At 50.6% G+C, this 27,743-nt stretch overlaps 1 protein-coding gene and 1 long non-coding RNA gene across 2 annotated transcripts; one reads left to right on the top strand and one right to left on the bottom strand.

The window, feature by feature from the left end:
• Positions 1-6: 6 nt before the first annotated feature.
• On the bottom strand, positions 7-6,501 carry LOC311587503. Its single transcript, XR_014775885.1, has 3 exons — positions 6,362-6,501; positions 4,279-4,427; positions 7-954 (listed from the first exon to the last, which is right to left on the bottom strand). It is a non-coding gene; the product is annotated as an uncharacterized lncRNA (long non-coding RNA).
• LOC311587487 (myosin-3) lies at positions 2,022-27,725 on the top strand. The gene is made up of 41 exons (XM_084764348.1): positions 2,022-2,095; positions 2,899-2,953; positions 3,754-3,965; positions 6,453-6,596; positions 7,077-7,233; positions 7,634-7,661; positions 7,960-8,068; positions 8,573-8,665; positions 9,826-9,889; positions 9,983-10,081; positions 11,763-11,866; positions 11,950-12,088; positions 12,681-12,799; positions 12,886-13,035; positions 14,022-14,192; positions 14,280-14,586; positions 14,723-14,793; positions 15,707-15,794; positions 15,879-15,996; positions 16,328-16,451; positions 16,545-16,681; positions 17,396-17,651; positions 17,824-18,066; positions 18,159-18,335; positions 18,463-18,608; positions 18,697-18,787; positions 19,593-19,982; positions 20,085-20,211; positions 21,078-21,196; positions 21,372-21,568; positions 21,978-22,161; positions 22,753-22,918; positions 23,221-23,345; positions 24,047-24,355; positions 24,478-24,681; positions 24,769-24,894; positions 25,741-25,911; positions 26,003-26,107; positions 26,732-26,827; positions 26,922-27,059; positions 27,573-27,725. Exons 3-41 carry the CDS (start codon positions 3,762-3,764, stop codon positions 27,597-27,599), a joined length of 5,823 nt encoding a protein of 1,940 aa, XP_084620474.1. The 5' UTR covers positions 2,022-2,095; positions 2,899-2,953; positions 3,754-3,761; the 3' UTR covers positions 27,600-27,725.
• Positions 27,726-27,743: the final 18 nt, after the last annotated feature.

Genomic DNA, 27,743 nt, shown 5'->3' with positions numbered 1-27,743 from the left:
TCTCTCTCTCTCTCTCTCTCTCTCTCTCTCTCTCTCTCTCTCTCTCTCTGTGTGTGTGTGTGTGTGTGTGTGTGTGTGTGTGTGTCTGTCTGTCTGTCTGTCTGTCTCTGTCTCTGTGTCTCTGTCCCTGTCTCTGTCTCCACCCATCCCCCCCCCTCAACCTTCAATTCCTTACATGTAAGGAAGAGTGTTTAACAAGTGATTTCTTGGATCTCTCAATGGGACCATTGTGCTTTCTCAGAGGCTCACCTGGATCTACTTGATGGCAACAGATGAGTCTGATGGCAAGAAGAAAGGATGGCTGACTTTAGAAAAGTCTAGGTACAAGCAACCAGTGCGGAGTATTTCTCTTCTGGGTCCTGAGGTGTGAATGGCTCTAATGATGCAGATGATTGGTGGCTGTGCAGGACAAGTGCCTCCCAACAGGGACTGCACATGAAGAAGAAGCTAGAGCCACCCACCTCTCCACCTGTGTATACCAGTGTTGAAGACGTAACCATGGCTGCTTGCACTGTCCTTGGTGTCTGTTAACATCTGCCCCCCCAGGGAGGATGCTTAGCTATCCCATGTCCTGAACAGGAGATAGCTTGGAAGCTTGGGACAATGTGTCATTGGGCAAGACATTCAGAGCCAGGAGGCCACACTCTTTTAGGTGATGCATGGCCACTTCAGGACTGATGGTGTTAGAAGGAAGATGGACGTTTCCGTCCAAACCGGAGCAAGAGCAATGAGAAGGTATGGTTCCACAGTGGGCTGATGGGTAGGTAGCACAGGGGTAGTGAGCCTCAGCATCCTCTCCAGATAGTCACTTCCCTTGCCTGGTCTCTCTGATCTGAAATAGCCTAAGTCTTGGAAATGGATGTCTGAAGGCTCTGTGACTCATTATCCATAGCATGATTTATGTATGTTGAGGAAAGACTGTCCTCCGGTTCCACCGTGTCTTCTTGAAGCATCCTAGGTAGGAAAAAAACACATAGAGGGTGATTAATGAATGCCCCTTATGTAGCCTTTGGTCCTGCTTCCCCCACCCCTCACTGTATAGGTAGGCTGGGAGTGGCCGGCCTTTATTCTCAAGGGCATGCAGTTCTCCGTTCAATAAACAACTATGTGTGCCTCATACAACTCAGACACTTGCCCCAAAGATCAGGTCAGGAAACCAACAGTGGAATGGAAGTGGACAAAAACTTCAAATATACCTTAATTTTTTTTCTCTTGAAGCTTATTTTTTCCAGTCCTGATTTAGAAATGACACATCTGTTAGACAATACCCACCCTCCCTTTCTCTCTAGGCCACCACCGTCCCCCTCACATGCACCCCCTCCATTTAGACTGGCAGCTGGTCTTTCCTAATTGGTAATACGTCTTGATAACCACAGGCCCCTAAGCAGCTGTCGCTGTGAACACTAAACACGGGCTGGTGGCATAGCTCCCTGTCATTAACTTGTGTGTTGGTCCTACTAGTGCTTAAGCAAGGATTAAGTTAATAACGATAGTAATGAGACAGAAAACAAGGAGAGGAAGGAGAGAGAAGGAGAAGAAGGAGAAAAAACTATAATTCACAGCCACAAGTTTCACAGTCAAACTGCCCTGCCACAGCCTTGGGCTCTAATGAGTGAGTCATTTTCCCAAGGGGATTCCAACAGGTTCAATCCTGGTTTTTATTCATTTACTCACTGATGGAATTTCTAAGCAAATAACCCAACTGAGTGTCTCCTGTTGCCAAGCAGTAGAGGCTCCCAATGGCTTCTAGGGTGGGATGGCCTTCAGGATAGAGTCGGGCAGGGCCCCTAAAGCAAAGGCAATAATCCCATTGCACCAGGTGAAGAAGCAACAGCCCTGAGTTCAGAGCAAGGCATCTCAGATTCCACGCTTTCTACAGTTGGGAAAATGGTTTCGGACCCTGCTCATTTCTATATATACTTTTCCCCTTGGCAATGGCAAAAAAATACGTGTGGAGGGGGCCAGTTCTCAGCTTCTGGTGTCACTCATTCTCTTTCCAAATATAGAGAAAGAATGAGCCCAGGGGGTTAGTGGTGGCCTATAAAAGCCCAGGGAGGTGGCTGCTCCTCTGTGGTTCACTCTGTCGTGGTCAGAGGTAAGTGACAGCATTTTCCTTGTCCTTTGCTGCTTCCCACAGCTGGGTCAGCCACTGCTCTGGGCTGTGTGTCCCTCCCTGGCTTTGTTACAGAAGATGGCCCTCATTTCTCTTCTCTAGGCGTTTTTCAAAGAACATGTGTGGGGTGAGATGTGAGGCTCAGTGCCCAGCTGCCCACTGCCTCTAGCAGGTCATCAAAGCTGGGGTCCTGCACACTTTTCCTCCTCCTCTTCCTCCTCTTCCTTCTTCTCCTCCTCCTCCTCCTTCTCTTTCTTTCCTCTGCTTGGGAAGGACCCTGCTGGACAGTCATGGGCCTGTCCACCATGGCTTGACATTCTCCCGTTGCCTCTCTGAGCCACACTCTGGGCAAAGGACTCTGGATTCCCTACCTGGACTCTACACCTGCTGGGTGGTTAATCGCCTTGAGACCACATGCTGTGGTTCAGCAGGTTTAAATGAGCCTGGCTCAGAGCTGCCTCCGACTGTAGAAAACCAGGAAGCCTGGCCTCACCTGCTAACAGAAGCTTCATTGACAGGGCCTCAGTCCATTTAGAAGCCTTGCCCTATTCACAATGGAGAATCTTGCAGTCTGAAAGACATTGTCAGAGCAGGCTGGAAGAGCCAGCCTGCCCAGGCAGTTGGTAGCTCTGCCTGGCTACGGGCCATGACCTGTCTGCTCTTCTCGCTTGCCTCAGGGCTGAGCCTCTTTAGAAGCCCCTGGCCCTTTGTGTGTGTTAGCTGAATCTCATCAAGGTTCGGTTCAACATGACAAGGTTCTGTTCTCCGTGTGCGTGCTCTTGCAGGTTCCGTAGTTTCACAGCTGTTCCTGCTTTCTGCTGTCCCGCCGGTGTGACTCAGGTGAGAACCAGGCTTCTGGAAGTCTTCAGGTAAACCTAGATCACCCATCGCTCCCTCATGCCTGTGTCCCCAAGGAGTTAGAGAACAGGCTCTGTGGAGGAAGAGAAGGGACCTTTCCTCCCCAGAGCTGCAAGGGGGGCGGGTTCTATTCTTTGTGTCTTTGCTTTTTGTTTTGTCTTTGTTTTGAGACAGGATCTCACTGTGTAGCCCTGGATGGCCTAGAACTTACTAGATAAACTAGGCTGGCTTCAAACTCACAGAGATCACTTGTCTTGGCCTCGAGAGCGCAGGGATTACAGGCGTGTCCCATCATGCCTGGCCTTCTGTCTATTCTTAGCGTGGGAGGACGCAGCCATCTTGATTTAATATAGCTCAAAACCGCGTCTGCCATTTGCCGCTTAGCATTCTCTCTTTGAGGAATGCCTTTACTTAATTTTTTACCCCATCGTATTTATTTTTTGAATGTCCTGTTTCCTGTACCTACGCTTCTCAGAAGAGGAAAACAAAGCGTCAAAAGCAGCATTTCAGAAGCCCCTTCACCAGACTGAAAGAATTGAGACACTTGGATTAAATAGACTATCTAAGCCTCCAGCGCACAGTAGCAGCTCAACAGCTATGAGCTGATTACATTTTCCCAGTGTTGAATCCTCGTGGGGAGCCCCACTGGGCATGAGACAGCCCAGATCTCCACGACCCAGTCTGAGAGGCTTCCATCAATGGCAGGGTGGTAGGGTGGGCAGGAGGCTGCCAGCTGTCTGGCCCAGGGAACAGCTGGGCTCACTGGAGGGTTTGCTTTGCAGCTGACGCCATGAGTAGCGACAGCGAGATGGAAGTGTTTGGCATAGCCGCACCTTTCCTCCGCAAGTCGGAAAAGGAGAGGATCGAGGCTCAGAACCAGCCCTTTGACGCCAAAACCTACTGCTTTGTGGTTGACTCAAAGGAAGAATATGCCAAGGGGAAAATTAAGAGTAGCCAGGATGGGAAAGTCACTGTGGAGACGGAAGACAACAGGGTAAGGTGTTTGCTCTTTCTCTGCACCGGCCCCAGCTCCCTACATTGTCTGCACAAGCATCTCCCCCTCCTTCACTCACTTCTGGAGCCAGAGCCTTGGACTGGAATTTGGCAACTGAAACAGCACTAGGCATCCAGACACTGGGAGAAAGCAGAATGCTCTGTTTTTTCTTCCGAGAAAGCAGGATGGGAGATGGGTCCACTGGTGGCTGACCAAAGCATTTAGTTTTGGGTCTTTTATCACTGTTCACATTGTTTTGGGCCAGAGAACCACTGTCACTGTCTCAAGGGTAGAGTGCTGTTAGAGCACCCACCTTTTGTAGCTGTCCCTCCAAGTTCTGTCAGTGGTCATTTAAGCAAGGAATGAAGGCAGATGTGTAAGGAATTCTAGAGGACCACGGGGTCAACGATGAGAACCAGGCGCTGTAGCTGGAACAGGACGGGCCATTGAGCCCACTGTATGCTGTGGGAGGAAAGAAGGAATTTGGGACTTTAGAAAGTTACAAGGAAGAAAACAAAAGAGCTGTGGGAATGGCTCAATGGTAGAGCACTGGCCCAGCACACACAACGTCCTGGCTTCAGTCACCACGGGTGTGAGGGTGTGCGCAATGGAGGCAGAAGCAGAGACAGGGACAGAGCAGATGCAAGAGACAAAGGAAATGGTGTCATTTCAATAGAACAGGGAGACGACAGGCAGCGCCGGCGTGGGAGGTCCTGGAAGGAAGGCGTCTCTACATAGTTCAGATTTTAAAAGCTGAGAATGGGCTTCCAGAGTAGGATAGGAGGCAGAAGCTAGACTCAGTGTAGGATTAGCCCACGGTCTAGGGAGAGCATGCCTGAGAGATCATAGGAGGGCCCGTGGCCCGGGGTGGCTTAAGAGAGGCAGCTTTGTGGCCCACACTGCTCAGGGACTGGCTGTGTCCAGAGCCACTCCACAGGGCTTCAGCACTCCCCACCTCTGCACCAGAGGAAAGACACAGGGCCCGGTGATGGAAATCTCCCTCTTTTAAAAAAAATTTATTTATTTATTTATTTATTTATTTATTCACTCACTCGCTTTATGCCCTTATTGGATCCCCCTCCCTCCTCTCCTCCCAGTCCTACCCTCTCTTACTCTCCCCCATATCCTCCTCCCCCACTCTTCTGAAACAGGGACCCCCTCCACACCCCAGCTCATCACGTCACATCAGGACTGAGTGCATCCTCTTCCCCGGTGGCCTGGTGAGGCAGCCCTGCCAGGGGGAAGTGAACAAATAGCAGGCAACAGAGTTTGTGTCAGAGACAGCCCCTGCTCCCCTTACTAGGGGGCCCACATGAAGCTGAGAGCTGCCCATTGGCTACATCTGTGTACTGGGCCTAGGTCTAGTCTATGCCTGGTCCTTCAGTCTCCAAAAGCCCCTCTGGCTCTGATTAGTTGGTTCTGTTGGTCTTCTTGTGGTGTTCCTGTCACCTCCGGGTCCTTCTATCCTTCTGTCGCTTTTCCACAAGACTCCCTACACTTCGTCCAATGCTTGGCTGTGAGTCTCAGCATCTGTTTGGATCCACTGCTGCATGGAGTCTCTCAGAGGACAGCTATGCTAGGCTCCTTTCTGCACAAACTATGATACATTTACACAATGGAGTGTTACTCAGCTATTAAAAACATGGAAATCATGAAATTTGCAGGCAAACAGATGGAACTAGAAAAGATCATCATGAGTGAGGTAGCCCAGACCCAGATAGACACATATGGTGTGTCCTCACTTATAAGCAGATATGAGCCATATAGTACAGGATAAACATAATACAATTCACAGACCCAAAGAAGATAAATAACAAGGAGGACCCAAGAGAGGATGCTTAAGTCTCACTCAGAAGGATAAATAGAATAGACAGAGGTAGTGGATGAAGAGAGGGACCAGAGTAGGAGAGGGAGTGAGGAGAGAAATGAGAGAAATCTCCCTCTTAACCCAGAGTTCCAAGGACGCTGCAGGAAGGGAGGGGTGGGCCATTGGCTCTTCTTCCTCAAGAGCAGGGAAGGTGGTAAAGGAAGTAGGGTGGGGCAGCTGGGGTAGGGGTGGGGTGTTTCTCACCCCTCACTGGACAGCTGCTTCTATAGGGCAGCGAGGTTGGCCGACCCTGTAGGCACCAGCCCAGGGGACACAGTACATCTTCTGTTGTTCTTTGTTGTCCCTGGTCAGGCCTGCTGTAGACATGCACTTTTCTCTGAGCAGTTAGGAAAGAACAGGAACAGCCAACACCCACAGCCGAACTGCTTCCTTTGGCGCCCGTTCTCTGTCACAGACCCCCTCCCCCGCTTAGTCCTCAGAAATCCTCTTTCCATCACATCTGTCACCATCCCCCAACCCCAGACCACACGCTTTCCCTCACTGTCAACCAGGCATTTCTTCTGCTCACCTCGATTGCAGTCTCTCCCAGGGTGCCGGCCACCCACAGCAGTCCAGTGCCTGGGGAACATTAGATAAACCTCACGACTCTTCCTTTACAGACCCTGGTGGTTAAACCAGAGGATGTGTATGCCATGAACCCCCCCAAGTTTGACAAGATCGAGGACATGGCCATGCTGACACACCTGAACGAGCCCGCTGTGCTGTACAACCTCAAAGAGCGTTACACTTCCTGGATGATCTACGTCAGTGGCTCATCACCAGCAGGCTACCCTGAAGTGTATTGGGGGTGGGGGTGGGGTGGGAGGGGGAGGGGAAATGTTTCTGAAAGATTGCCATTTGCCTGGCTAAAAGAGAATAGGTGGAGTGGGGTAGTGAATGACCATAAAGATGGAAAAGCAAGAGATGGATGGGATGGAAGAGGAGGGGCTGGAGGAAGGAAAGTGGGGAGGAAGGAAGCTACAGAGGAGCAAACATAGGGATGAGAAGCCCCTAAGAGCAAGAAAGCTGAGATTACTGTTGGGTCAGCAAGATACTAGCTGTGGGAGGACTGGCTATTTTCCTCTTTGACTTTCAGTTGTTTCATCCATCAGTAGAAATAATCACTTCTTTATGAGTTATTGAAAGAAGCCTGGGACAATAATAAGGCAACAAACACACATATATACTATACACATATATACATGTATATGTACATATGCATATATATTTTTTTCCTTCCACAGACATATTCAGGCCTCTTCTGTGTCACCGTCAACCCCTACAAGTGGCTGCCGGTGTACAACCCAGAGGTGGTAGATGGCTACCGAGGCAAAAAGCGCCAGGAAGCCCCGCCCCACATCTTCTCCATCTCTGACAACGCCTACCAGTTCATGCTGACTGGTATGTTTTCGGGGGGACAGTATGTGGATGGGGAGTGGGCACTCTATGGGCCCTGGACCTCCCTGGTGAGAGGCCCTAGAGAAGCAAGGGGGAAAAGAGGCTTTAGGTCATTGGGGTGAGGAGTTTGCATTTAGCATAAGCATTGGTTAGACACAAGAAAGAATATTCTTACAGACTGACCATTTCAGATGGTTCAGTGTCAGTGCATGAGAAGCCTCTCATTTCATCAAGGGCTTGACTTCTTTGAGCCTCGTTCTCAAGCCAAATGCTCTTTAAATGTCCACATATGACCAAGCAGAGAAAGAGAAAATAAACAAGTAAATAAAAGTCTAGTGCTTGCTCGATGGGTAAGAACCTCTTTGTACATTGCCATCAGCTCTGTTTTCTTCCCCTCCCACAGATCGTGAAAACCAGTCCATCCTGATCACGTGAGTATCCCTGCTTAGAGAGGCTTCACAGCTGGGGCCAGGGACACCATCCCTCAGCACTGTTCATTAGACAGTGCTTGGAGCAAAGCTCGCAGTAAAAAGACGGGTTGGGGATGGGCAAAAAAGCCTCTGAAAATAGCACCCATGCTTGGATCAACTAAGGCAGTAGCCCAGGTCCTCTGCCCCTCTGTGTGACCACTTGTAGTCATTTGACGTATGCACCAGGCGTGTTGAAGACCATCTTAGGTACTGGCTTGTGAACAGACTAATTTCTTTGTCTTTCCATCCTTCTGAACAGCGGAGAATCCGGGGCCGGGAAGACTGTGAACACCAAGCGGGTCATCCAGTACTTTGCAACAATTGCAGCCACTGGGGACCTTGCCAAGAAGAAGGACTCCAAAATGAAGGTGCGGAAGGGAACAAGGGAAAGAGAGTGGGCTAGGGCGCAAGAGCTTGAGGAACAGCGTGGGGTTGACCATGGGTCTGGATGCTGTGACTTCTTCTCAGATAAGAGACTTAATGATAAGAGGGTGAATCTGGGTGCAAGCGAGCAAGCTTGTTCCTTCCTGGTGGCTTCACAGATAGCACTATGAGCAGCACATATCCCCTGACCCACAGCAAGGGTGTGAGAGGAAGGCAGGCAGCCTAACTGGAGGATCAAATGAGGGCATGTCCACTCAAGAGAGCCAACCGCTGACAAGTACAAGAGGGATGCAGAAGTGTTTTGAGGGTGGCATGCCGCCCATGTGGTTGGTCTTTACCTTATCAAGTTAAGGAGGTCAGGTCTGGCCTCACTGCAGCAGCCAGGCAGCCAGGCAGCCAGGAAAAGTAGAGCAGGTGATGATCCTTTTCTTTAATGAGGATTTTGCAGCTTGCAAACACCTTTTCCTCCCTCTGGATTTCTTGCTTAGGGGACCCTGGAAGATCAGATCATCAGCGCCAACCCGCTGCTGGAGGCCTTTGGGAACGCCAAGACTGTGAGGAATGACAACTCCTCTCGCTTTGTGAGTCTGCCCTGGAGTGGAATGGGCTCTTCTTTTTGGCCTGCTGGACAATCCAAGTGCCTGAGCTTGGTACAGCCCAGTGGGAAGAGACAGTGGAAGAAGCAAATCCACAGGCCGTGTGTGTGTGTGTGTGTGTGTGTGTGTGTGTGTGTGTTTCAAAAACCCAAGGCTGTAGCTGAGAAAACAGGGACCAGGTCCCCAACAGACAGGGCAGGTAAGGGCTTTTTGGGGGTTGGGTACATGAGCCACAAACTGCTGAGTAAGGAAAGGGACGAGGAGATATCATTTGATGTCATAGGTGCCATAGTAGGGAGAGAAGCTCACCAAGATGCCAAGCCTTCATTTTCTGAAGGAGCGGAGGGGTTCAGTTTTCTTGGAAAAGACTGGCACCCAGCTAGCTCACTCGAATAATTTTATTCAAACATTATACAAGGTTAGTTGGAGCTTGGAAAGGTTCCAAATACCAAAATTATTTTCCTCTTGCTGCCCATGAGAGCAGACAACCCACACAAATCTCAATCCCTTTGACCACGGCTAGCCGTAATCAAAAATAAGAACTCCACGTTTGCCAGGAGCGTCTCAGGACCAAGGCTGGTGCAGCTGCAGATTCCCATGTAGCACCAAGTGTGGATTCTCCAGAGAGACAACAATTCTTCAAGGTTCAAACAGTCTCAAAACAAGTTCCCAGCCTCTACCGATCGACCCAAACATAGCGGAACAGAGGCTTTGCTGAGCTATTTCACTCAAAGGCAGACACAAATGCTTTACTTTACATACCACCACAAGGGGAAGAGTGGCTACTTGTTCCCCAGGGTGGGAAAGGTGTGTGGGGCACTCCTGCAGAGGATCCATGTGGCAAGTAATGGGGGTGGGGGGTGGGCAGAAGAAGGAGAAGACACCCACCGCTAGCAAAGGCATTAGCCGTGAGGAAGACTTGAGCATACTAGGAAGGATTCTGTGAGCAGGGAACTGACATGGTTTGGCACCCCGGTTATTTCACTGATGAGATATGGGGAGTCTAGGAAGAGGCAGACGCAGCAAACGGAAGAAAGGGAAGGGAGAGGAGAGAGGACTATTGAGGGAAAGGCGTCTATGGGCAGTGCTCAGGAATCTAAAGGAAGTTTCTCAGGCACGGAAGGTTCCGGTCTCCTTCCACACAGGGCAAGTTCATCCGCATCCACTTCGGCACCACTGGGAAGCTGGCCTCTGCAGATATTGAAACTTGTAAGTACTCTCAGCTCAGCAGGACGGGACGGATGAGATCTCTGAGCCGTGGGGAGAAGCATGAACCCTGACAGGCCTGTGCTTCTGTTCCAGATCTGCTGGAGAAGTCCAGAGTCACCTTCCAGCTGAAGGCTGAGAGGAGCTACCACATCTTCTACCAGATTCTTTCCAACAAGAAGCCTGAGCTGATCGGTGAGCTGATGGGGTGGGGTGGGATAGGGTGGGAGGGGGTGGAGGGGGTGGAGGGCGTGGAGGAGAGGAAGTCATCCTTTGGGCATTTGAATCATTGGATGGAGGAGAGTTAGTTGCACCTGTAGGTGACTCTACAGCCAATGCAGATTTATTATCAGCCATGGGATGGGCCTTTTTGATCAGCAACTGTACCAATTTTTAAAATATCATGTGAGTATGTGTGTAGAGTGCATGTGTGTCTGCTGGTGTAGGTGCACGTGTGTGCATGTGGAGGCCTGAGGGCGACACTGGGTGTCTTCCTCGATTTCCTTCAGCCTTGTCTATTAAGGCAAGGGCTCTCATCAGGCCTGGAGCGACTCTAACTTGCCAGGATGCTGCACGAACCCCTGTCTCTGCCTCCTGAGTGTTGGGGGCGAATTACAGGCAGACTCCCAAACCCACCTAGCTTTCTAGTGAGTTTTGGGGACTGGAACCCCAGTCCTATGCTTACATGGCAAGCACTTTACCTGATGAGCCATCTCCTCAGCCTCACTGTACCAATTTGAAGCATCTGATCAGATGTTCCCTAATAGGGCAAAATGATCACTAGAAGGTCTTTTAATAGTGAAGCACTTAATGGTCCTCTAGCCCTGCCCTCCCCTCCCCCCCAGTGTTTCAACACAGGAAGCAGCCTCAGCCCACACATGGCCAGTGAAAACCCATTCTGCTGGTAGGCTTGTAGCTGAGAGAGGTCTCTGTGCTCGCTGCCTTTCTTACTTTCTGTCTGTGCCAGCTAAGCCTTCCGGGCTCCAACCTGCAAACAGGCTGTCAGTTTTCAACCAACTTTAGAAAAGGCTATCCCAAACAACCTATGTTTCCCCTGCCTGGGCTCCTGTCCTGGCATGAATTCGCCCAGTTCTCCTTATTCTCTGTCCTCAGCCTATACTGGCATGCACCATTCATTTGCAAAGCAAAACCACAGACCTGGTTTTTCTCTAGGGTTCTCAACTTAGATGGCATGAGAGACCGCAAAGTCTCCCCTAGACCTGTCATAGTTTTCACTCAGACTTCCTAATGCTGCGGCCTTTTAATACAGTTCTTCATGCTGAGGTGACCACCCCCCCAACCATAAAATGACTTCTGTTGCTACTCATATGTATAATTTTGCCACTGTTATGAAAATCTGTGTTTTCAGATGGTCTTAGGTGACCCCTATAAAAAAAGTCATTCAACTCACAAAGGGGTTGTAACCCACAGGTTGAGAAACACTGCCCTAGACTTTCTGGTCACAACCTGAGCAATGTGAAACTGCCTAGAGCAGTGGTTCTCAATCTTCCCAATGCTGTAACCCTTTAATACAGTACCTCACTTTGTGGTGACCTCCCAACCATAAAATTGTGGGGTTTTTTTGCTACTTTATAGCTGTAATTTTGCTACTGTTATGAACAGTAATGTAAATATATGATGTACAGGATATCCAATATGTGACCCCAAAGCGGTTGAGGCCCACAGGTTGAGAGCCCCAGGTCTGGAGACGTCTATTTCTGCATTTAATTTTGACCCCAGTGGCTGAAGTCTCCAGCCAGGGTTCAGGAGCACAGTTCTACCTGTGGATTTTACATTCCACGTGTGTGTGTGTGTGTGTGTGTGTGTGTGTGTGTGTGTGTGTGTGTGTAAATTCCTCAAACATCCATCGTTTCAGAGTTGCTGCTGATCACGACCAACCCTTACGACTACCCGTTCATCAGCCAGGGTGAAATCCTGGTGGCCAGCATCGACGACGCTGAGGAGCTGTTGGCTACAGACGTAAGAAGGACCATAGAAAGGTGGGAGGGAGAGCCTCCCCATGGTGAGGGCAATGGATGCACAGACTGTCCTTTCTGTTGCAGAGTGCCATTGACATCCTGGGTTTCACCCCAGAGGAGAAATCCGGACTTTATAAACTGACAGGGGCCGTGATGCATTATGGGAACATGAAGTTCAAGCAGAAGCAGAGAGAGGAGCAAGCTGAGCCAGATGGCACGGAAGGTACCATGTCACCACAGCAAGCTACAGAGATGAGGCAGAGAGGTCATTCCCCTGGGGCCAGCCAGAGCCTCTTTTGAAAATAATTAATCTTTCTTCCCCTCTGGAGAGGTGGATGAACCATTTCTGGGCCTGCAATGAATATAAGGAACCATCACTACTCATTTTATTTAGTGTCCATGTGCGTGTGTGTGTGTGTGTGTGTGTGTGTGTGTGTGTGTGTGTGTAAGCATTCTACAGCTCATGTGTGAAAGTCAGAGCACAACTTTCAAGAGTCAGTTTTCTCCATCCATAATATGAGTCCCTGGGACAAAACTCAGTTGCCAGGCGTGGTACCCCGTGCCTCTCCCTGCCGAGCCATCTCTCCGGCCCCTCCTCCAACTTCTGCTGAGTTCCTAGAAAAGTCTTGCAATGTGCAATGGCCAGGGCTTTCTGGAACCCAATCCTGCTAATTCGTGAAGTCTGCCACACTCTCTGAATGATGTAGTGTCACTGGCCCCACGCAGACATTTACGACATGGCGATTGTGAGAATGACAAGACAAAGCATGGCTTTCCTTCTGCCTCACTGAACATGGTCTTCCCTTTCTGACCAGTGGCTGACAAAACAGCCTACTTGATGGGCCTCAACTCTTCAGACCTCCTCAAAGCTTTATGCTTTCCCAGAGTGAAAGTCGGGAATGAGTACGTCACAAAGGGACAAACTGTGGACCAGGTAAGGGACTGCCCGGAGCCCAGGAGGGACCTAGGGCCCTGGTGGCCGCTGCCTTCTCACTAGCTTGCTGGTCTTTCCTCCGACAGGTTCACCATGCAGTGAATGCGCTCTCCAAGTCTGTTTATGAGAAGCTGTTCCTGTGGATGGTCACGCGCATCAACCAGCAGCTGGATACAAAGCTCCCGAGACAACACTTCATTGGGGTTCTGGATATTGCGGGCTTTGAAATTTTTGAGGTTTATATTATTTATGTTTTCTTTATTTCTTTGTATGGGAGTTTTTATAACCCTGAAAAGGGGACACCAAGATGATTTCCTTGTAGGAAGGATAGAGTGAGTCAGGTAGGAGGGGAATAGCATATAAGGAAAGTCTGGTTTTTTTTTTTTAAGGCAGTTGGAGAGGCTGGGGAGATAGTTTGGTCAGTAAAGTGTCTGCCTTATAAATAGAGAGAGCTGACTATGAGACTACGATGCCTAGAATACTTGGGTTAAAAACAAAAGAGCTTGGCGTGGTGGTGGTGTATTGTCAGCAGTGGAGATGCAGGGACCAGCAGATAGATACCGTGGGCTCACTAGACAGTTAGCCTGGCCTACTCAGACATTCTCAGGCCAAGAAGAGATCCTGTAGAAAAAAAAAGATGGGTGGTGGGTGTTGCCTGGAGAATGGCACCCAAAGTGTCTTCTGGCCTCTTTGGGCACACTGACACTTGCATGTGCACCCATACATATTTGCACACATGTGAATAAATGCACACATGCAGATACACACAGGGCTGAAGACTTCCTTCAAGTGAGATTTTAAAAGATATTACCTAATAGGTAAAATTGAGAAAAATCTAATGGAGGGCCGGAGAAGTGGAGAATTGGATGCTATCAGTCACGCTCTATTTGATGTAATTATCTGGCTGGCTCTGAGTGAGAAGTAAATGTGCATTCAGTGTTGGCCAGGTGGCAGCCATGCAGGTAGGAAGAAGGGAATCTTGTAGTTTAGCTGAGGAAAAAACAAAAACAAAAACAGAAGCCCATTGGGCATGCAGAAGGATAGACACAAAATAAGTGCACAATCGATGCCCAGAGGCAGGAGAAATATCTAGATGGAAGACACATGGCTGGCCCTGAAAACAGATGAGCAGGCAGGATCCTCTCCATAAGGAGGAATGCTGACGATGTCTCCTTTTGAAAGAGGTCTGATTTGTCACGAGAACACTATGTTTTGGTGTCAGTATAACAGCCTGGAGCAGCTGTGCATCAACTTCACCAACGAGAAGCTGCAACAGTTCTTCAACCACCACATGTTCGTGCTGGAGCAGGAGGAGTACAAGAAGGAAGGCATCGAGTGGACGTTCATCGACTTCGGGATGGACCTGGCTGCCTGCATCGAGCTCATCGAGAAGGTACCTACCCCATCTGCTCTGTGCCCCCTTCCCAGGTGCTCTGCCGCCCTTATTTACTCAGCTGCCTTTGCCTCACCTCCTATCCAGCCCATGGGCATCTTCTCCATCCTGGAAGAGGAGTGCATGTTCCCCAAGGCAACAGACACCTCCTTCAAGAACAAGCTGTACGACCAGCACCTGGGAAAGTCCAACAACTTCCAGAAGCCCAAGGTGGTCAAGGGCAAGGCCGAGGCCCACTTCTCCCTCATTCACTATGCGGGCACCGTGGACTACAGTGTCTCAGGCTGGCTGGAGAAGAACAAGGACCCTCTCAATGAGACCGTGGTGGGGCTGTACCAGAAGTCTTCCAACAGGCTCCTGGCGCATCTCTATGCCACCTTCGCTACAACAGATGGTAACTGACAGACTCCAGATGTGTGTGTGTGTGGGGGACGGGGCTTTGTCCTCACATGATCATCTCCTTTTTCCCACAGCACCCAAGAGGTTTAGTAGATCCACTCACAGTGCCTGGCCTCTTTTGTGTCTTGCAGCTGACAGTGGGAAGAAGAAAGTTGCTAAGAAGAAAGGCTCCTCTTTCCAAACGGTCTCTGCACTCTTCAGGGTAGGACAGATGCGGGTTAATCTGTGCACGGTTCACGCGAGTCACAGCCAAACGAGCAATGTCGAGATCCTAGACCTGACTTACTCAAGGGTGGTAATGTGGCCTGAGTCTGAAGGCTGTCACTGAGTGAGATCAGTTGACAGTCTCACAATACCCGGATGAGGGTTAGTAAATATGGGGCCAGGACTTACTTCCGTTGTGTCCTATAGCTAGCAGGCCTGGCTGGCTGCGGAAGTGAATTCTAGGTTCCAATTATCCAGTGGCCTCCAGGACACCTGCAGGAGCACCTCAGACCCCTGTCAGGGACAGACACACTTTCTGTGTTAATTTTGGAAACCACTTTGTGGTTGGTGTCCGTCTTGCAACCTGGGAGAAAGATGACTTAGGCAGGGCACATTTCCTAGTGTTTGGGACCAAACATCAGACTTTAGATGATGATGATGATGATGAACAACAATGATGATGATGATGATTGTTATTATTATTTTACTAATCCATATAATGAGATTTCTTGAGTATGGTACCCAAATCTTAACACAAAATTCATCTGTTTCATATTATGCCTTATTCAGGAAATATGAAGGCAATTTTACATACTATTTGAAGAATATTGCTGTTTTGCAGCATAATAATGTGGAATGTTTTATTTGTGTGTTGGGTTGATACTCAAAGAAAAATCAAATTTATAAAAGAGAACATTTTCAGATTTTAGAGCATTTTACATTTTCAATATTGGGGTGTCTAAATTGTGCCAGTTGTCTATACATCTGGCTTTGGGGCTACTAAAGGACAGAGTTAATTTCACAATCCTTAAGTTAAAGCCATATATTTTCGTTTTTACCACCATGCATGTATTTGTCACTGTGGAAGTTTACAATAGGCTGTCAAATGAAATCTTTTTTTTTTCTTTTAGGAAAACTTGAACAAGCTGATGTCCAATTTAAGAACCACCCACCCTCACTTTGTGCGCTGTATAATACCCAATGAAACCAAAACCCCAGGTGAGACACTTGCCAGCCCTGCAGCTGCTGCTTAGTCTGTGAGGACTTCCGGGTGAAGCTCAGGTGTCTTGCCTGTGTTCTCAGGGGCCATGGAACACAGCCTGGTCCTGCACCAGCTGCGGTGTAACGGGGTGCTGGAAGGCATCCGCATCTGCAGGAAGGGGTTCCCCAACAGGATCCTCTACGGAGACTTTAAACAAAGGTACATTATCAAAATTCTCCGTTTGTCCTTTGACATGGATAAGGGCTGCAATTTGAGGTCTTCATGCAAAATAACCTGTTATTTGGTCAAGGTTCAGGTTCTTGCGTCTTCCACATTTCCTTGGAACTTGTCTGATATGTAACGAGGAAGGGAAAGAAAGTCCTGGCCCAAGAGCCCCAAGGCCTAGATTCTAGGCAGCAATCTGGAAATATGATTATGGACAGCTTTCTTTACTTCCTGGGAACTAAGCTTTCTGGTCTATAGGAAGAGAAGCCTGTGATCACTGGTCTTTGCCAATAGCCCGATCATTTTTCTCTGTCCACGATGACAGATACCGAGTGCTGAATGCCAGCGCCATCCCAGAGGGCCAGTTCATTGACAGCAAGAAAGCTTGCGAGAAGCTCTTGGCTTCCATCGACATCGACCACACACAGTACAAATTTGGACACACGAAGGTAATGCATCACTTCCGCCTCATGCTGTTAGCCTCTGCGTCCTCTCAACCCGACGAGCCAGGTGGCTCATTCTTCTCATCCTCCCTTCTGAAGGTGTTCTTTAAGGCTGGCTTGCTGGGAACCCTGGAGGAGATGCGGGATGACCGCTTGGCCAAACTGATCACTCGGACGCAAGCCGTGTGCAGAGGGTTTCTCATGCGTGTGGAGTTCCAGAAGATGATGCAGAGGAGGTTGAGCGGGGTCTTTGTTTGAGCATGAGCTCTTTGGGAGAGGTGGAAGGAGAAAGAGAGAGAGAATGCCTTGTAGGGATGAGCAATGCTTTTCTTTGTTTCTTTTCTTTTCCCCCCCATTTGGATTCTTGTTTTTTTATTTTTTATTTATTTATTTTTTAATTTTTCGAGACAGGGTTTCTCTGTGTAGCTTTGGCTGTCCTGGACTTGCTTTGTAGACCAGGCTGGCCTCAAACTCACAGCGATCTGCCTGCCTCTGCCTCCCGAGTGCTGGGATTAAAGGCATGCGCCACCATGCCCGGCACCCCATTTGGATTCTTGAGACAGTTTCTCTGTATAGGCCTGTGCTGACCTGGGTCTCACTCTGTAGACCAAGCTGGCCTTGAACTCAGAGATCTACCTGCCTCTGCCTCCTAGGTGCTAGGATTAAAGGGATGCACCATACCACCCTGCTGCTTTAAAAATATTATCTATCTATCTATCTATCTATCTATCTATCTATCTACCCATCCATCCATCCATCTATCTATGATCTGTTTTGTTTATGTGTATGGGCATGTATGGCAAGCCATGCTTGTAGGGGTCAGGGGACAACTTGCAGGAGTCAGTACTTGTCTCCACCATGTGGGGCCTAGGAATCAAATCAGGGTGTTGGCTTGGCTTCAGGCACCTTTACCTGCTGAGCCATGTTGCTGGTCCATGCTTTGTTTTCAGGGAGTCCATCTTCTGCATCCAGTACAACATCCGCGCCTTCATGAACGTCAAGCACTGGCCCTGGATGAAGCTCTTCTTCAAGATCAAGCCACTGCTGAAGAGCGCGGAGACCGAGAAGGAGATGGCCACCATGAAGGAGGAGTTCCAGAAAACCAAAGACGAGCTCGCCAAGTCGGAGGCCAAGAGGAAGGAGCTGGAGGAGAAGCTGGTCACGCTGGCACAAGAGAAAAATGACCTGCAGCTTCAGGTCCAGGCTGTATGTGTCTAGGACTCTTGATTTTTCAAATTATGATTTTAGGAAATCGGGATTAACGAGAGTGAGCATGGGTGGGTGTTGGGTTTTTACTTTGGAGTGGTTCATAGAGGACTTCATGAGGAAAGGTGGCGATGTCTCAAAAGGAACTGTGTGGTTTTTTTTGTTTTTTAAGGAGAGCGAAAATTTGTTGGATGCTGAGGAACGATGCGACCAGCTCATCAAAGCCAAATTCCAGCTGGAGGCCAAGATCAAGGAGGTGACCGAGCGAGCAGAGGATGAGGAGGAGATCAACGCCGAGCTGACGGCCAAGAAGAGGAAGCTGGAGGACGAGTGCTCAGAGCTGAAGAAAGACATCGATGACCTTGAGCTGACCCTGGCCAAGGTCGAGAAGGAGAAGCACGCCACGGAGAACAAGGTATGGCGCGCTCTTCTTGTGGCTTCTCTCCGCTCCACGCACTCACTGCTAACCCGGCTTTGCTGCTTCTACTTGTCGGGCTTTCTTTTTAGGTAAAAAACCTTACCGAGGAGCTGGCTGGGCTGGATGAAACGATTGCAAAGCTAACAAGGGAGAAGAAAGCCCTCCAGGAGGCTCACCAGCAGACCCTGGACGACCTCCAGGCTGAGGAGGACAAGGTCAATTCCCTGAGCAAGCTCAAGAGCAAGCTGGAGCAGCAAGTGGATGACGTGAGCACGGGTGTTCCTCTCAGGAGTCTTGAACCATCAGGCTGGAAGAGCCCTGGGCAGGGGCTGGGGTGGAGTTGTCCCAGTGGAAATCGCTGGGTCCTAAAGGGGGAAGTGATGCCTTTTGCAGCTGGAGAGCTCTCTGGAACAAGAAAAGAAGCTGCGTGTGGACCTGGAAAGGAACAAAAGGAAACTGGAAGGGGACCTGAAGCTTGCCCAGGAGTCCATATTGGATCTGGAAAACGGCAAGCAACAGCTGGATGAGAGGCTCAAGAAGTACGTCCGGCTCCACCCCCCAACTCGGCTTCCGTTCTGTGAGGGGCTGGAGACCCCTTCTTCACACATCCTCTATGTCTCGCCACAGGAAGGACTTTGAATATAGTCAGCTGCAAAGCAAAGTGGAAGATGAGCAGACGCTGAGCCTCCAGCTGCAGAAGAAAATCAAAGAGTTACAGGTAGGAGGAGGAGGAGGAAGGGGAGGAGGGGGAGGAGGAGGAAGAGGAGGAAGAGGGGGAGGGGAGGAGGAAGAGGAGGAGGAGGAGGAGGAGGAGGAAGCTTTCAGCTCCTGCTTCCCTGTGTGGGTCACTCAGGAACCTGAGTCGTGTCTACTCAGGAGCCATTTAGAGCAGGTGGGGCAGGACTGTGTGGCCGCCAGCCTCACGGGACCTCACTCTGCCAGGCTGACCTAGCAGTGGTGTCAGTGATGACCACACCCACCCCCAATTTGCAATAAAATGCATGGAGGTGAATGGAGACATTTCCAGGGTCATGGCCATATCGGTTCAGGAAAAGATTCATTTGCAGGGAAATTAGCAGTGTTTATGTTTCTCTGGGGGGGGGGCACATCCATGAGCAGATTCATCTGGTGGGAACAGAACCTTGTCTGCCCTATCATCATCATCATCATCATCATCATCAAATTTTATATATTAATGGGCCTTTGTGTACTAGTTCATCACATGCATATAGTGCTCACTGACCGTGCCCTCTCTTAGCCACTTTCCCGGACCTTCGGAACCTTTAGCAATCACCGTTTCATATCCAGATTGACTTGAACAAATTCTTCCCATGAAAACGTGCATTGCTTGTTTTTGTGTCTGGCATTCTCCATTTTGCTGCGGTTGATGGGTAACATGCCGTCGTTTAAGTGAAGGACGGCTTCTTCTTACATTTGTGGGTTGATGGCACCTACTCGGATGCCATCTGAATTAGCTGTTGTGACCCTGAGAGTCTCATGGGGGCTCTGCCTGCCCTCTCCAGGCTCGCATCGAGGAGCTGGAGGAAGAGATAGAGGCCGAGAGGGCCACGCGGGCCAAGACAGAGAAACAGCGCAGCGACTACGCCCGTGAGCTGGAGGAGCTGAGTGAGCGGCTGGAGGAGGCGGGAGGGGTCACCTCCACCCAGATCGAGATGAACAAGAAGCGAGAGGCCGAGTTCTTGAAGCTGCGCAGGGACCTGGAGGAGGCCACCCTGCAGCACGAGGCCACGGCAGCCGCCCTGAGGAAGAAGCACGCGGACAGCGTGGCGGAGCTCGGGGAGCAGATTGACAACCTGCAGCGCGTCAAGCAGAAGCTGGAGAAGGAGAAGAGCGAGCTGAAGATGGAGATTGACGACCTTGCCAGCAGTGTGGAGAGCGTGTCCAAATCCAAGGTGAGGGGCTGGCTGGGCAGACTCGGAAAAGGGACGCCTGCCCCTAGGGGGTGAACGAAGGTAAGGCCGCCCGCAGACCTCCCTCCCCTTTCCAACCCACAGGCCAATCTAGAGAAGATATGCCGCACTCTGGAGGACCAGCTAAGTGAGGCCAGGGGCAAAAACGAGGAGAGCCAGAGGAGCCTGAGTGAGCTGACCACACAGAAGTCCCGGCTGCAGTCGGAGGCGGGTGAGCCATGCTCCCGAACGCTGTGCTGTGCGGGCACGCCAGAAGGCTTCTCCACCAGGGGCAGCACCAATTGGGGGAGAGAATGTTTTGTTCTGTTTTGCATTGTTTTAAAGACAGGATCCCACTCCGTAACCCTGGCTGGCCTGGAACTCCCTATGTAGACCAGGCTGGCCTGGAACTTACAGAGTTCTGCCTGCCTCTGCCTACACAGCCCTGGTGGTAAAGCCCTGCACCACCACACCTGGTGAGGGAGGATTTCCAAAAACACATTTCCAGGAAAAAGTAAATGAAAGTTACACACAAAGGAGGCTGTCCCAAACACCCGAGAGGAGAACACTGAGTGTAGTGAAAGCAGGAACCAAGGAGACGGTCTGACTTCCATGAGTAATATAAACTTGCCCCTGACAAAACCCGGGTAGGAGCGAGAGGAGCCAAGCATTTGTACTTCCTGGCCAGCTTTCCCTTCTGACTTCTGTATACACCCCAGTTGACCATATTCACCCGAGAGAATAACTTCACATTCCTAGAGAGGTGCGAAGCCCCGAGTGTCTTCCTTAGTGACACAGCTGGAATCGTCAGCCACTGGGGAGGTGTGTTGGGAGTGGAGAGCTGCCCCTGGCAATGTTCAAACTCATAATGGCTCTCTTAGCTTTCACTGGCCAGGTCATTGCTGGCTTCCCGTGGTTTACAGCAGTATTTTATTAGGGTGTCATTTCATTTTCATGGACACTCCCATACTCCCTCAGGGGGACCGGGATCTCCTTTTTATTACTCTTCCCCACTCCTGTCTTATGCTTGGCGAGAGGATAAAGAATGAATGAATGAGTGAGTGAATGAATGAATGAGCTTTGTCTTTCCCGACACAGGGGAGCTGAGTCGCCAACTGGAAGAAAAGGAAAGCATAGTATCTCAGCTTTCCAGGAGCAAGCAAGCCTTTACTCAACAGATAGAGGAGCTCAAGAGGCAGCTGGAGGAAGAGAGCAAGGTACCCGGCCTGAAGGATGATTTCTTGGTCTCATCCTCAAATCACACCTGCAAAAGAAAAGCAAGCTTGAAAAAAAAAAGTGACTTCATTCAGCTGGTGACGATAGCAGGATGCACCCTGGCTTGTATGGCACACACAGTCTTAATCCTAATTGGGGTGTCTTGATTATTTTCAGGCTAAGAACGCGCTGGCCCATGCTCTTCAGTCCTCCCGCCATGATTGTGACCTGCTGAGGGAACAATACGAGGAGGAGCAGGAAGCCAAGGCTGAGCTGCAGAGGGCCATGTCCAAGGCCAACAGCGAGGTGGCCCAGTGGAGGACCAAATACGAGACGGACGCCATCCAGCGCACGGAGGAGCTGGAGGAGGCCAAGTACGTGACTCTAACTAGAACCTTCGAGCGATCTCACAGCTCAGCATGTTGGCTTCGCAGTGGCTTGGGGAACAATCTAAAGGAATTTGTTTTGTTATCCGAGATCCCCCGCATCCCGAGTGTCTTTAAACATAGCATCGGTTAAGGCACCGACTTTGATCCTGCTTAGATCAGAGACAGGCCATTGAGCACAGACTTTGAGCAGACGGGGTGGGGGTGGGGTGAGAGGGAGACAGGGGTAGGGGGGTGGGGGGTTAGGAGGGGCGGGGCTCTCTTGGGGTTTATGCACAGAGGCCTTTGAGCCACATGGATTCAGCTTGATGAACACTGACGCTCAAGAAGAGCGAAACTTAATGGAGTCTGCTTTCCTCCCCCCCCCCACTCCACCCCCCATCTCATTTTCTTGAAGGAAAAAACTCGCTCAGCGTCTTCAGGATTCGGAGGAGCAGGTGGAAGCTGTGAATGCAAAGTGTGCTTCCTTGGAAAAGACCAAGCAGAGGCTGCAAGGGGAGGTGGAGGATCTGATGGTGGATGTGGAAAGAGCCAACTCGCTGGCCGCTGCTCTGGACAAGAAGCAGAGGAACTTTGACAAGGTGCCGGAAGCTCCGTGTGTGCTGAGCTCCATGGTGTGGGGGTGCTGGGGGCGGGAGCTGGGGAGGAAGAGATCGGCTCCCTTGCTCTGCCCTTCTTTAGTGAGGCAGCCTTAGGAAAAAAAAAATCCTTGAATGTCACCAGCATGTAGTTTCTCCATCTGGGACACAGACTGGGGACGGGATAGGGCAGGAGTGAACCAGTTTCCACAGTATGGTTAAGGCCACAGTCTTTTCCATCTGCTCATACCACCTGTGTCTTTAGGTGGCTGACATGAGACTCGAACTTAGGTCCATCTCTGTGCCAGACAAGTGTTACCTGAACCAATGTTTTAATGGAATACTTCTGTTCAGGGTCTTTTTTTTTTTTTTTGACATCTATGTCTAGCTAATTCTCTAAGAATGTATTTGCCTTTGGGATATAACAGTAGATACTGACTGACTAGCCTGAGTAGGCTAATGGAATGAAACCTTAGCTCATTCAGTAATCTAGAGCAGGCCCTAGCTCTGAGAGCAGTCACCTCAGTGGTGAGGAGCTGGGGGTGGGGGTGGGGCGCGCTCACTTAACAGAGCCGCTCCACCATGCTGCTGCAGGTGCTGGCTGAGTGGAAGACGAAGTGTGAGGAGAGCCAAGCTGAGCTGGAGGCGGCTCTCAAGGAGTCTCGATCCTTGAGCACCGAGCTCTTCAAACTAAAGAATGCCTATGAGGAAGCCTTGGATCAACTTGAAACCGTGAAACGGGAAAACAAGAACTTAGAACGTAAGTCCCCCCGAAATGTCTGAGATTGTGGGGGGCTCTTTTCCTCACGGATCGTGGCCTGAGTGTGTGGGGGTGGGTGACGCTACGTTATTTAGGCTCCTCCACACGGCTTGGCTGAGGCACCTGGAGAAACTGTTCACTGTGGACAAGCTGTTGTTCTGAGTCTCCACAATGTCTGGTCTCCGGGAAGCAGAGGTCTTTAGATTTAGGGAGAGCTATCGAAAGCCGTTGAGTGAGTGCGTTGCATTCCCGAGAACCGGTGCAGAGGCGTCCACAGGCAACGGGAACTCATTTCATTGCAGAAGAGATCGCGGACCTCACTGAACAAATTGCTGAGAATGGGAAAAGCATCCACGAGCTGGAGAAATCCAGGAAACAGATGGAGCTGGAGAAGGCTGATGTCCAGATGGCGCTGGAGGAGGCAGAGGTGAGGGGGCGGGGAGGCAGAGGCCAGGGGGGAGGCAGAGGTGAGCGGGAGTGGGGAGACAGAGGTGAGACTGGGGGGGGGGGGGGGAAAGAGGCCAGAACTGAGGCCACGGGTGGCCTGACAGGAGAGACTTCACCTTGGTGGAATCAGGGTCCTAGTGTCCCCTCCTTCCCCAGGACTGTGGGCCTGATGAGATAATGCCTGTGAGTTACTTTAAGTTTATTGGAGAAAATCATTATGTTAAGATAGGCCTACAACTGAAATTTTACAAACCTTTAGCTGAAGTTAAAAGAGCGATAAAGCTCTTCCTACTCCTAATAAATAGGAAGGTATAAATACTTCCCGTGTTTGAGTGCACAGTCATAAATGGACAACAATAACATCTTTTACTTCTGCACTGAAGGTAAGTTAGGGATTTTATTTAAAGGTAGCTTCGTTTATTATGAAGTCTGATTTAGGAATATCTCCTTGGAGCGCCACAACTGTGCAAAAACTGATTCTGATTTTGTCTTGTTTTGCTTTTGGATTTTTTTTTTTTTTTTTGAGACTGGGATTTCCTGTGTAGCCTTGGCTGTCCCGGACTCACTTTGTAGACCAGGCTGGCCCCGATCTCACAGCGATCTGCCGCCTGCCTCTGCCTCCCCAGTGGTGGGATTAAAGGCGTGCGCCACCACGTCCGGCTCTGGTTTTGTCTTTTAAAGGCAGCTCTTGAGCACGAAGAAGCCAAGATCCTCCGAATCCAGCTTGAACTGACCCAGGTGAAGTCAGAGATCGACAGAAAGATGGCGGAGAAGGACGAGGAGCTCGAGCAGCTGAAGAGGAACTACCAGAGGACGGTGGAGACCATGCAGGGGGCCCTGGATGCCGAGGTGCGCAGCAGGAACGAAGCCATCCGGCTCAAGAAGAAGATGGAGGGCGACCTCAACGAGATTGAGATCCAGCTGAGCCACGCCAACCGCCAGGCCGCGGAGACCCTCAAGCACCTCCGGAGTGTCCAGGGGCAGCTGAAGGTGCGGGGAGCTCCGTGGGGGTGGGGGTGGGGGTACACTTTCCCAGTGTCCAGATATGAAAAGACTAAACAAGGCTTATGGTCCCTTGGCCCTCCGCTTCAGACACTTTGTCTTCTGCCCAGGACACCCAGCTGCACCTGGATGACGCTCTCCGGGGCCAGGAGGACCTGAAAGAGCAGCTGGCGATTGTGGAGCGCAGAGCCAACCTGCTGCAGGCTGAGGTGGAGGAGCTGCGGGCCACGCTGGAGCAAACCGAGAGGGCCCGGAAGCTGGCTGAGCAGGAGCTGCTGGATTCCAATGAGAGGGTGCAGCTGTTGCACACTCAGGTGAGGGCAGGGGCATGGGATACGAAGGTCCACCACAGTCACACTGTATGACACTCTCCCCCGCCCCCCCCCCCCACTGCCCCCCAGAACACCAGCCTCATCCACACCAAGAAGAAGCTGGAGACAGACATCACTCAGCTCCAGAGTGAGGTGGAGGATGCCAGCAGGGATGCAAGGAATGCGGAGGAAAAGGCCAAAAAAGCCATCACTGACGTGAGGCTCCTGCTGTCTCTACGCCCCCCACCCCGCGTGCCCCCCGCCCGCCCTGCGTGCCCTCCCCCCGCCCCGCCCCCCGTGTGTCCATTAAACGTGTTTTCCCCGTGACTCGACATGCCCAGCAGAAGTCCACCCTCTCAGGACACACGTGATGTACGCAGGTTGACCCCAGACCATTTCCACTTCCTCATCAGACTCACCTGTTCCCTTCTGCACTGTTAAAAGCTGGCAGATGGGGGCAAGGCAGGCTAGGATTATACTTTTTTTTGTTTGTTTTCTGCCCCTAGAGAGACATGTTTTTCATTTCACGTCTGGAATAGCCCCTTTGAGGATGCTATCCCATCACGTGTCTCCTTTCCTGGCTTTCTAACCAACTAACCTTTCCCTGTCTCCAGATTTTCTAGTTCTGTAGCTCCAATAGCGCCACCTGCTGCCTCCTGAGGGAATATCACCTCAGCGATGTTTTACGGTCCTGTATGCCCTACTTTTTGAGTCCCTCCCTCAAGAGATTCTAGGTAGCAGGTTAGTTTCCTTCAAGCCTTAGGATCCTTTGAAACTGTGTGTTGATGATGACGAAAACAAAAACAAAAAAACCTCTGGAGTTTAGACAGGCCCATACAAGACCAGTTTCAGGACACTGCCTCTCACCCAGTTTTTGTAAAGTTTATTTCATATATTTTATATCCCAGGTGTGGCCTTCGTCTTGCTCCAACGTGGCAAACCGTGCTCACTTATGGTCTTACCCATTGTCCGCTCTGTAGAGCATGCTACCTACTCACCATGGAATGCCACTTTTCACAGCTGCAGGGTCTTTGAGCCTCGCCTGCACACTTTGCCTTCCAGGCCGCCATGATGGCAGAGGAGCTGAGGAAGGAGCAGGACACCAGCGCCCACCTGGAGCGGATGAAGAAGAACATGGAGCAGACGGTGAAGGACCTGCAGCTGCGTCTGGACGAGGCGGAGCAGCTGGCGCTGAAGGGCGGCAAGAAGCAGATCCAGAAACTGGAGACACGGGTACCAGCGGGGGCGTCCCTGGTCGAGCCCAGCTTCCAGCCCATCCCACCCAGGGCGCAGCTCCAGGGTAACGTGCCCGACATCTCTCCAGATCAGAGAGCTGGAGTTTGAGCTGGAAGGGGAGCAGAAGAGGAACGCGGAGTCGGTGAAGGGCCTGAGGAAGTATGAGCGCCGCGTCAAGGAGCTCACGTACCAGGTGGGTGGGAAGAACACCTAATGCGAGCTTTCTCTCCAGGGTGTGGATACCACTCAAAGTCTGGAAAAGGGGGTCCTGGAAACCTACAAGTAGAGCATTATGACGGGCAGATCTGGGCCCAGGGGTCCTGCTCCAACTATGGCACCAGCCAAGGACAATACATGCAGTAAACATCGAACCCCTACCCAGATCTAGCCAATGAACAGGACATTCTCCACAGTTGAGTGGAGAGTGGGGGCTGACTTTCACACGAACTCTGGTGCCCCATATTTGACCATGTCCCCTGGATGGGGAGGCCTGGTGGCACTCAGAGGAAGGACAGCAGGTTACCAAGAAGAGACTTGATACCCTATGAGCATATAGAGGGGGAGGTAATCCCCCTCAGGAACAGTCATAGGGGAGGAGAATAAAGGGAAAATGGGAGGGAGGGAAGAATGGGAGGATACAAGGGATGGGATAACCATTGAGATGTAATATGAATGAATGAATGAATGAATGAATAAATAAATAAATAAATAAATTTTTTAAAAATCTGGGAAAGGACTTGCGTGCCCCCACGCTGCCTAGGCCCTGGCACAACCGTGCCCTTCCACTCTAGTGACTCCCCTACGTTCTCACTTGCAGAGTGAGGAGGACAGGAAGAATGTGCTGAGATTGCAGGATCTGGTGGATAAACTTCAAGTTAAAGTCAAATCCTACAAGAGGCAGGCCGAGGAGGCTGTAAGTCAGAAGCACGCGTGGCCTGGCCTGTCTCTCACAGGGAGCCCCGACAAAGGGGCATGCCGATTTCACCCGCTGGGCTCTTTGCCTTTAGGATGAACAAGCCAATGTTCACCTCACCAAGTTCCGGAAAGCCCAGCATGAGCTGGAGGAGGCCGAGGAACGTGCTGATATCGCAGAATCGCAGGTCAATAAGTTGCGGGCTAAGACCCGGGACTTCACCTCCAGCCGGGTAAGCTGACCTGGGAAATGCCTACAGCGATGCAAACACTTCCGAGCTAGAAGCTGCTGTAGGGGAATCCTCTACTTCCCAGCCAGAGAATCTCAAGCTCAGAGAAACTCAGAGAGAGAACATTGTTTATAGTCACTAACCTGGGTGGAGCCCACTAGAAAAGTAATGTATGGGTTTACCTCACAATAATGCGCTGAGTTGTCTCCTTAGCGCCCTCTGCTGGTATGAGAGAGGCTGCTCAGGAGCACCCTCTAGAGGTGGCTGAAGGTGTCTGCAAATCCTGTACCCACCGGCCAATTGCTGCTCTCAGAGGGGACTTGCTATAACTCTCTGAGGACCTGTTTCTCAGGTTCTAGAGCGACTTCACGTAGGCTGTCGTACATCCTCCCGAAGGATCTCCAAATTGCCTGCATCCCATTGAAATATACAAACAACTCCGTAATGCTCGAGCGAGGAGGGGTTCAGGAAGTGTCTAGCTGCCTGAGCTGACCAGAGCATCCGCATTCTCTCTAGATGGTGGTCCATGAGAGCGAGGAGTAAGCGAGTCCTCCCGACACAGGGCAGAAGATATGCAAAATGCATGTCTTCATGGCTCCTGACAACCGTACTTAATTTTCATGTGACTCTTTTCCACATGCAATAAAATTTGCCTTGTTTCCAAGCTGGGCTGATTTGTCTTGTGCC

This window comes from Acomys minous (genome assembly GCF_964271855.1).
Source record: "Acomys minous genome assembly, chromosome: 16".
NCBI classification, from domain to species: Eukaryota; Metazoa; Chordata; class Mammalia; order Rodentia; family Muridae; genus Acomys; species Acomys minous.
This window is presented reverse-complemented; position numbering and strand designations above follow the sequence as displayed.

Coding starts and splice junctions, on each gene's coding strand:
- LOC311587487 (XM_084764348.1), top strand. CDS start 3,762: ATGAGTAGCGACAGCGAGATGGAAGTGTTTGGCATAGCCGCACCTTTC. Junction 8,069..8,572: donor AGAAGGACTCCAAAATGAAG/GTGCGGAAGGGA, acceptor TTTCTTGCTTAG/GGGACCCTGGAAGATCAGAT. Junction 24,895..25,740: donor CCAAAAAAGCCATCACTGAC/GTGAGGCTCCTG, acceptor TTTGCCTTCCAG/GCCGCCATGATGGCAGAGGA.